General features: G+C 42.7%; 1 protein-coding gene across 1 annotated transcript in view; it reads right to left on the bottom strand.

Annotated features, from left to right (window-relative positions):
* Positions 1 to 399: 399 nt before the first annotated feature.
* Positions 400 to 10,513, bottom strand: part of Mcm6 (minichromosome maintenance complex component 6) — a 30,725-nt gene continuing 20,611 nt past the window's right edge. Inside the window, exons 12-17 of the mRNA XM_028874957.2 lie at positions 8,177 to 8,305; positions 6,850 to 7,011; positions 5,157 to 5,292; positions 3,890 to 4,048; positions 2,208 to 2,347; positions 400 to 820 (exon numbers count right to left, since the gene is read on the bottom strand). Coding sequence (XP_028730790.1) covers positions 704 to 820; positions 2,208 to 2,347; positions 3,890 to 4,048; positions 5,157 to 5,292; positions 6,850 to 7,011; positions 8,177 to 8,305 — 843 coding nt within the window. The 3' untranslated portion in view covers positions 400 to 703. The remainder of the gene's footprint in view (positions 821 to 2,207; positions 2,348 to 3,889; positions 4,049 to 5,156; positions 5,293 to 6,849; positions 7,012 to 8,176; positions 8,306 to 10,513) is intronic.

Below are 10,513 nucleotides of genomic sequence, written 5' to 3'. Positions count from 1 at the left end.
GCCTATTTCTTCTAAAAAAAAAAAAAAGAAAAGAAAACAATTTCAAAAAATTACACTTAGGATAGAGAATTAAAATAAATCAGTACCAAGTAAATGGTAAACAGTCTTTATACTAGAAGCCAGATATAATTAATGGCACACCTACAGTCCCAGTGATCAAACTAAAACAAGAAGATCAGGCAATTCAAGACTAAGAGGTTACCTGGGACCCCCTACCCCTGCCACTCATACCAAACAACGGCCCCTCCCCCCAAAGCAAAGCCACTGGTATTAACTTCAGAAAGTCACCTCCAAGGCCTCTCACTTGATGTGGCCTTTCTACTAGAGAAGAAGCCAGAAGAAACTCACTCATGGAAACAGAGGTAATAATCAAGAGCAGAAATGAATCCAACAGACAACTGCAGAACAAGTTCTTTTATTTTTGTGAATAAAAGCAGTTGGAAATTGAAGGAGGCATCTCCAGATACATATGTGACAAAGGCAGCAGCCTTTCCTGCACATGAAGACCAAGGTCTTCCACAAAGAACACTAGGACAGGAAGCACAAGGGCCCAAGCCTGTCCCAGTACAAGGCTCACAGGGCCGTGGACTCAGCTCTCAGTCCTCAAGCATGGCTCCAGGAACTCTCTCGTGTCATCAGGCTCCGGGGCAGAGGCTGGACACCACAGGTCCTCCTCTCCGGCCATAAAGTTACCTTCACCATCTCAATCTTCAAGCAAGTAGTTAGGGTTGACTACCAAGTAGGGATCTTCCTCATAGCTCTCGCTTTCCTCGGTGGAGCCTTTCAGTCCGGCCTGGGTAAGCTCAATCAGAACGTGATCCTGCGGAACAGTTTGTCTTCAGTCCAGATCCACACTCCTCTAAATGTCTGCTACTTACATTCTCTTGTCTCCTGTCCCAAAGCCCTTGGACCAGAACCACACCTTAGAACCAGTATTCTGCTTGGTTCCCTTCTTATGAGGATGCTGACCTTTACTCGAAACTGCTTTGAAAAACTAGGAAACTCAGCAGGTGTTGGGATTTAGATAAGGTATCCTACAAATTTATCAAATGCTTGTTAGCATAACTTCAAAAATGGAAACCGTGCTTGAATTAAGATTATACAATTGTGCAAAATCCCCTAACATCTAAATCTGTTTTAGTTTCATTTAATGTTGCCAGTTAATTGTTAATTACTGCCTGTAAGCTCTTCTTTCTCATGCACTCCCCTCCCTCTTTCGGAGACAGTCTACGCAGCCAGGCTGGCCGGACACTTGCAATTTTCCTGCCCTACTCACTTGAGCACTGGGATTTTAAGTGTGTGTCATCATACTCAGCAAAGTTCTATTTCTTTTTAAAATTTATTTTAAAGAGTTACAGGCAGTTCTTAGCCACCTGATGTGGGTGCTGAGAATCAAACCTGGGTGCTCAGGGAGAGCAGTGCATGCTCATAACCACTGACCCATCTCTCCAGCTCTTATCTATTTTTCACGAGGTATCATACCCAGGGCCGTGGACATGCTAGGCAGATTCTGTTTCTAACTGGACTAAGAATGGGTCAAAGCTGCCATGGTGGTATACACCTTGTAATACCAGCACTCAGGTGGCTAAGGCACAAAGTCCTTGAACTCTAGGCCAGTGTGAGCTTCACAGTGAGACACAATCTTTAAGTAAACAAACAACAAAACATCTCAAAATAATTCATCTGGAAATTTTCTCTCTGAACAAGTAAAAATAAATGTAGAACATGCCATCTGTCCTCTCCTTTCTCAGCTCCTAAGCAATTTCTGACAAACAAGACTGATTATTGGACTGAGAAGGGGGAGGGGGAGGCAGATGAAGCACCAGGTGATGTGAGCGGACACTGGCTGAGAACCCACCACAGCCAAGTGTGAATGAAGCAGACGGGGTGAAAACAAAGGGTAAAAAGCACCCAACGGGGCGTAGACACAGCACAGACCCAAGTGTGACCAGCACACACAAACCCAGGGTTCAGTGCTGTACAGCTAAAGACACCACAAAACAAGATTCAAAAGCTACTTGCTCAGCTTTTAAATTCTGCTTATCTTAGGAAAAGAAGTCCCTTCCTGCTGTTAATTCTCCTTAACCACAATTATGACTATACCCCAATGATTCAAAATAAACAAACTCATCAAAAAGCCTACTATGAAACCTGCTGATATAAGAATCCGCCCCCATTACCCTGGAGCCCAGGCAGTGGATACATACATAGTGCGTTAGACGATGAACCACCTTCTCTATGATCCTCTTTTTATTTATGAGCTCCTCTTCAGAGTCTATTTCTGACTCGATTTCCTTCAGGTACCAATTAACCAGCTCGCTCCTCTTTAACGCTGACTCATCCTCCTCTACAACAAAAACACATCATTTAAAAGGACCGATCTCTAACAAACTACCCTGCCAATTAATGGCAAAAACACACACACACACACACACACACACACACCCAAACAACTTTAGTTTTGATTTTAGAAACTGCAAAATAAGGTGCAAGAGTCAGGATTTGGTTTTGGAATATGTGTTAAGATGTACCAAGAACTGGATTCAATCCTTAGCACCACACACGTACAAAAGATATAACATCAGATCTATTTGTAAGCTCCTCTTCAGAGTACTTTATTTTCTTTGCTCTTCTGAGATGAGGTCTTCTCACTGGGCAGCCTTGGCTAGCTTGGAGCTCACTATGTATACCAGGTTTTGAACATGCCTATCTCCTGAGTGCTAGGACTAAAAGTGTAGGCTATCACACCCAGCCAGAATCTTGCTGTGGGACGGTCTGTATGTCAAATCTGTTGCTCTGATTGGTCAATAAATAAAACACTGATTGGCCAGTGGCCAGGCAGGAAGTAGGTGGGACAAGGAGAGAGGAGAATTCTGGGAAGCAGAAGGCTGAGGAGAGACACTTCAGCCGCCGCCATGACCAGCAGCATGTGAAGATGCCGGTAAGCCACCAGCCACGTGGCAAAGTATAGATTTATGGAAATGGATTAATTTAAGCTATAAGAACAGTTAGCAAGAAGCCTGCCACAGCCATACAGTTTGTGTGCAATATAAGTCTCTGTGTTTACTTGGTTGGGTCTGAGCGGCTGTGGGACTGGCGGGTGACAAAGATTTGTCCTGACTGTGGGCAAGGCAGAAAAACTCTAGCTACAGAATCTACTTCCTATTCCAATTCTTCCAAGCATAGGTGAAGCTGGCTGTGAAATTCTCCAGCAGATTGGAATTTTGCATGATGAATGAGGGCTAGAAGCTATCAGAGTCATCCTTGGAACTTTTCAGTTTCGAGCACACACGCTGGGCAGCTCACAACCTACCATAACTCTAGCTCTGGGAGATCCAGATCCCCTTTTGATTTCCATGGACACTCATACTCAAAATGCTTATACACACATACACCAAAAGAATTAACTACAACTCTAACAGATGATGTTTTTTCCTCCTGCCCACAAGGAGAATGGTGAAACCGATAACCACAACAAGCATTTAAGGGTAAGAAGTGGGCCATTGTCCTAATAAGCAGGTACTGATGGGCAGAGGAAGATTTTACTAAGTTAGTAATAGTTAAATAGGTTTCTTGGGTTTATAAACGCCTTGGGAGACCATTTGTTGGGAAGAAAGCAACTACTGTAATTTCACCTGCAAAAATGTTATGTTCTTTATATGACAGATCGAAAGAGTCTACTTCAAAATCATGAACTAAGTACACAAACAAAACTGATCTGTAAGTCCACATAAATGACCATCTCTCCTGAGAGAACACATGCTTAACCTCCCAAGCGGCCGAAACAGCCTGTCTGAGTGACAGCAAGTAAGCAGTGTTGGGCACAAACTCACTCACTCACTCACTCACTCACTCACTCACTCACTCACTCACTCACTCACTCACTCACCTTCTTCCATTTTCCTGAGGTGGAGCACAATGAGGTTAGAGATTCGGCAGTACTCAGCAAAGCCCAGCCTCAGAGAGGGCTTGGAAACGGGGGGTTCCTGACTGGCATCTTCACTGGGGCCATTGATCCCATTCACAGGGGCAGGGCTGTCGGCATGACCTAAGGAAAGAACAACCACTGAGTCTTGTCCTTGTACCCTCAACACACCCTCATCTAGCATCCATGCACACATTGCTTCAGCTTACTATGAGCTTCAGAAAACAATCACTTTATAAGTAAATCTGGAACAAATTAAAATCCTACTAGTAAAGACAACTGACTGGAGAGGAATGAATATAAGGGACAGGGCATGGCGGCACACACCTCTAATCTGTGCACTTAAATGACTGAACCAGAAGGCTATGAATTTAGTATAACTTAGGCTACCTACATAATACCATCTTTCCCCTGCACCAACCATCAATCTGTAGTGTTATGAACAAAAACAATCTGTTTCAATGTGACCGAAAGGTTTAATCATTTTTAATTATCATTATGTGTATTGACACTGGTGAGCATGCCATAGTATGTATGTGGAAATCAGAAGATTCTGTCCTCTCATCTTTACTTGGGTGCAGGGTAATGAACTATGTTTTCATGCAAGGGTATTTGCCCACTGAATCATGTACTCGCCCAAGAAAATTTAAATTCAAAAGCAAAAAAGAATACTGTAAAGAGTAGAGGCCAAAGGACTTATCTACCACCCCATTTTGATGTTTTCTTCCACTCTTTCAAGCACACATACTTTGTATAACTACTTAATCAATTTAAAATCCATCTGCCTTCCCCTTTTGAATACATCTACTTCATAGCCATCAACAGGTACACTGGTACTATAGTGGTTTGAAAGAAAAATGCCCCCTAGAGAGAGTGGCACTATTAGGAGGTGTGGCCTTGTTGGAGAAGTGTGTCACTGTGGGGGAGGGCTTTGAGGTCTCTTTTGCCCAACCTTTCCTCAGTGTGACAGTCAGTCAACTTGCTGTTGCCTGCAAGATGCAGGGTACTCAGCTGCCAGCACCATGTCTGCCTGCGTGTTGCTATGCTCCTCATCATGATAATGGGCTAAACCTCTGAAACTAGTGAGTCACCCAATTAAATGTTTTCTTTATAAGAGTTACCATGGTTATGATGTCTCTTTACAGCAATGAAATCCCAAACTAAGACAGGTATCATGACATCCTGCAAGATCAGTTTCTATCTTTAGACCAGTGATGAGCAAGCTCCTCACCATTGATGCCATCTGGTCCCTCATCCGTCTCCATCTGGATCTCTTCCTCTTGATCTAGATTGACATCAGGCGTTTCTACACGGATGATTGATTTATTCAGTAGCCGAAAAGCTTCCTTCACATGTTTAGGCTGGACCTAACCCAGTAATGAGACAACTTAGGTATATAAGATGATATTTTATAGCAAAGAGCTAAGAAGAATGTGCTCTTCATCATGTACACTATTAACTCACTAAAATGGCTGAAATGACTGACAATATCATGCATTGGCAGGAACAAAGAGTAACTCTCACCCACTGGAGTCATACAAATTGATACAACCATTTAGTAGATTCTTTCAGTAAAAGTACTTGACTTTTATTTACAAAAGCAGTATGCACTTTCTTCCCCTTATTTTATGTGCACACTCTTTTTTTTTTTTTTGGGGGGGGGGGATTCTGCATTTATATCTGCAGAGGCCAGAAGAAAGTATTGGGAATAGTGGAGTCACGGACAACTGCAAGCCATCAAGTGGGTGCTGGGAATATAAAGGGGCGTATGACCCTCCTCCTCCGATTCTTAAAGGATCGAATTATCTTCAGAGAAGACCATGCCCATTGGCCAACCCACTCCATTCCATTGGTCATTAGACCGAATGGCAGAATTCCCACAACACCTGGGTTCTCTGGAAAGCATCCAGTTCTCTTTACTGAGCCCATCTATCTCTACAGCCCAGCAGTATGCACTTTATGGGTTCTTAACCACTAAGCCACCTATCGCCCCAGCTACACTGTCTTTCCTTGGGACAGAATTCTCTCTCATGTAGCCCTGGCTGTCCTTGAACTCAGAGATCCACCTTCCTCTGCCTCATAAATGCTGGCACTTGCCACTACCACGTGTCCATGTCCGCCTTCCCCCTCACAGATTGAGAACTGAATCCAGAGACTACCTCCTAAGTGCTGGGATTACAGGCACATGATACAATTCCAGGTTCAAGGGCAGCTTGGGCCATAAACACCATCTCAAAAACAAAGTGCACTCACTTATGATCCATCCATGGGAGTCTGTGGCACAGGGCTGGGGGTTTAATCCAGGTTACAAAGTGAGATCCAACCAGCCCTTTCACAGACAAAGTCTGAATTCTAACTGAACTTTGTATATAAAGTATACAAAAGCCTCTTTGAAGCAGAGATGTGTGGCTTCCAATATCCTCTCTCCATACTCTGACGCTTGCCTATGAATCCAGGGCTCAAAGAGCAATTTAAAACCCACGGAGCTAAGGGTATAGATTAGTGTCAAATGTGTGCTTAGCATGTACAAGGCTCTGAATTTAATCCCAAGCACACACACAAAAAAATTAATAGCCAAATCTACCACACACTGATTATACAAACCTCAAGGAGGAAGGCTCCTTCTGAGAAAGGAGTCACAGTCACATCTGTAATTCACAGCCAGAGGCCGAGGACACTGTAGAGATGAAATATGCTTCTCCTGGATAAATGATTACTCACCTCTATCTACTCCACAACTATTGATTACAATAAACATGATTATCTGTTACTATCAGTCTAACTATCATACTTCATAACTGCAAGACAGCAACCTTTCCACTGGGAGACTAGTACCAACTGGTTCTGGAAATTCCATAACAAAGATAAAAACATGCCCACAAGCCAACTCATGCATTCCTGTGTTATCAGAGGGACCATGGTACCTCATCACAGCAGTGCATCCGGGCCATTGATTCTGAGAGGCGGATCATGCTCTCGAGTTGCCGCACAGTGATTCTCCATGAGGACTTAGTGACCCCAGAGCCATCCCTCTGGCGCAGGCGTTTGTACTGCTCCACAATGAAGTCCTCGGACTCCTTGGAAATCTGTTTGAAAACCAGTCAAGTCAGGGAGACGTCTACACTCATTTCCCTTGATGGCTACATTAACCTGCAGTTAAAGAGGACCCCAGGTGGAACATTCTGGGAACTCAGAGACTGAAACTTCACAAAGCTATCACAAAGACAATAAATTACTTCAGAAATGGGCACTAAGACACTTGTAAATTCCATGTACTAATTTTATGAACAGGAAGAAAATAGACTAGTTTAAGCAAATGACCATTTCTAAATGATGTTTAACAAATGAAGAGTGAAATAAAATGAAATGCCTTTTGTATTTCAAGTGTCATAGCTCGTTAACTGAATTAACACTCAGACTATACTTAAGGCTCAGCTAATGAACTCAAGCTGGCTTTGGGGGGCAAGACAGCATATACTGACCTAAAAGGCCCTCAGTTTTTCAGAACAAGAAACTTGGTACACAGAGCGGACCAATATATAGTCCTGGTGAACATGCACTCTTCATACAAAAGTCACTCAAAATCCTATTTATTTAATTTCATTATTAGACAGTGTTTAAGTAGACTATTAGACTATTATGCCCGTCAATTTTTACTAGTATCTAACAAGTCAAATATGAAATTATTCAGATTAAAAAATAATCTCCTCTCAACTATTTCTGAAGAAACAAACTAGTATTCAAAACAACACAAAATTTTAAAATCCAAGGAGATTATAGTGCACTTAGGTTGTAAGAGGAGTATACAGAGTTGGAAAGGAAAAGTGGTAGGGTATGGGAGGAGTGAGGTCTGGAAGTGGGAGGTAGATTTATCAAAGCACATTATATTCAAGTATGAAATTTTCAAGCAATAAGTTAAAAAGACTTAAGGACATTAAAAAGATAAATACAGCTAGGTACATCGGCACATTCCTATAAACCAAGCAAAAGGACTCTAAAGCAGGATTATGAGCTTGAAGCCATCCTGTTCTACATAGTGGAGACCTTGCCTCAAAAGATCAAAATCAAAAAAAAAAAAAAAAAAAAAAAAAAAAAAAAAAAAAAAAGATCAAAATCAAAACTAAAGCTAAAACAAAATCAAACCAAAGCCAAGTACAGGCTCAGTTAATTTCCACACAACCCATTTATTTAAATCCAATTTTAACGCACACATGCACACAGGACTTATCCAGGTATAGCAGGGCAGATTACCTTGGGCTTGAACTGCCGGGCAAAGAGAAGATATCTTCTGATATCATCAAGGGAATAAACTCGGTCAATCGATTCTTCAATCCTTGAATGCAAGTCTACTATACGCCTGGCGATAGCATAATCTGTCACCTAATTCAAGACAAGAAGATAGCTTCTATCAGTCCTAGTAGTATCGACTCCAAAGTACCCCAGGTAATTTACAGCTAACAAATGATCTCTCATCTAGGCATGTAGTCCACGTCTGTAATCCCAGTACTTGGGAGGTAGAGGCAGAACAGCAGTTCAATGAAGTCAGCCTCGACTGCAAAAGATGTTCAAGGCCAGTAGCAGGTATAGGAGACCCTATCTTAAAACAAAGACAAAATTAACCTCTATGCTCCCTGAAAGAAGTTATTAATAAGTACCAACATTCTGAGCAGAGTTTTTTTTATTATTATTTTAGATTTATTTATTCTAATTTTGCTTGCATGTATGTCTGTGTACCATGTACATGTCTGATGTGCACTGGGGTGAGAAGGCACTGGATCTCCTGGAACTGGAGTTATAGATGTCTGTAAGCCATCATGTGGGTGCTGGGAATTGAACCTGGATTCTCTGAAATAACAGAGTGTTCTTAACTGCTGAGCCATCTCTCCAGCCCCACGAACAAAGTCCTTACAACAGATTTTTAAATTAAAAAATAAACACATTTTATGCTGGGTATGGTAGCATATGTCTTTAATCCCAGCACCAAGGAGGCAGAATCTCTGATTTTGAGCCAGCCTGGCCTACATAGCAAGTTCCAGACCAGCCAGAATTATGGGTGAGACTGTCTCAAAAAACCAACAATAATAAAATTTATTTTCTGTGTAAAGTGTTTTGCCTCTGTGTATATCCTTACACCATGTACATGCTTGGTGCCCAGAGAGGCCAAAAGGCTTCAGATCCCCTGGAACTGGAGTTATGGATAGTGGTGAGCCACCACGTGGGTGCCAGGAATCGACCATGGTCCTCTGCAAAAGCAGCAAGTGCTCTTAACCACTGAGCCACCTCTCCAGCACGTGGTACCCATCTTTGCGCCACTCTAAAAATGATATATATCTGGAAGGAGTGGACTACCTTTAATAAGCGTATTTGCTATGGACACAGAAGGAAGAACTAGTGGGGAGGAAGGGAACCAGCCAAAACAAACACACAAATAAAATGGGTGGTGTGAGTAACCAATTAGAGCAAAGCTACTGACGTGGGGGTGGAAATGACACAGGGCCTGAGGGACAAGCACGGTGGCTCACGCCTTTAACCACAGATTTATGGAGGCAGAAGCAGGCGGATCTCTGAGTTCAAGCCCAGCCTGGTCTACAGAGAGAGAGTTCCAGGATAGCTGAGGCTACACAGAGACCCTGTCAAAAAAAAAAAGGAAAAAGATAAAAGAAAAGTGAAAAGCTATAATGAAGTCTAGTAGCATATGCTAACTTAAAAATTAGTTTTAAGGCTGGGCGAGGTGGTGCACTCCTTTAATCCTAGCACTGGGAGGCAGAGGCCAGCCTGGACTACAGAGGGAGTTCCAGGAAAGAAGCAAAGCTACAGAGAAACCCTGTCTCGAAAAATTAGTTTTAAGGGGCTGGAGAGATGGCTCAGCGGTTCAGAGCACTGGCTGTTCTTCCAGAAGACCAAGGTTCAACTCCCAGCACCCACAGGGCAGTCAGACCTGTCTGTAACTCCAGTACCAGGGCTTCTGACACCTTCACACAGACATCCATGCCGACAAAACACCAATGCGTATAACAGATTATAAATAGCCATGGCAGAGCATTTACATGGCACTCATTACATGATGCTGTCTCCTCACGTATGTCTAGAAGCAATCCTCACAAAAACCCCATAAAGGAGATATTAATTTTATTTTATATAGAAGCAAACTGACTTAAACAATTTGTCCAAGGTCTCAGTAAGTAGTGGAGACAGGATTCAACAATCGAGCTCCAGTGTGTCCTCTCACCCATTTTATTATTATCTGGGAGTTAGCCATGTTCATGTACTTGTGAAGGGGAAGGAGAGAAATCCAGGCCCAAGTCTCCAAACTTTTACAACAGCAAGGCAGTTTAATCTAGATAATGTTTCAAGTCAGGTGGGAAGCAGGGTTTTGCACTGTAACTACTGAATAGAGGACCTCCCTGCTCAGCGAATGTGAGTACAGTCCAAAGATGACCATAGTGGGTTACACAGGGCTCAGGGCCAGCTTAAGTTACAAAAAACTTTGTGGGGTGGTGGGGATGGTGGGCTGTGTGTGTGTTATCACACACGTCTGAGGTGGTAAGGCTGGTATTTCAACCTGAGAACAATGAACTCTGACCAGGA

This window comes from Peromyscus leucopus, chromosome 15, assembly GCF_004664715.2.
Source record: "Peromyscus leucopus breed LL Stock chromosome 15, UCI_PerLeu_2.1, whole genome shotgun sequence".
NCBI lineage: Eukaryota > Metazoa > Chordata > Mammalia > Rodentia > Cricetidae > Peromyscus > Peromyscus leucopus.
Note: the sequence above shows the minus strand (reverse complement) of the source record. Positions and strands in the feature narration are given on the sequence as shown.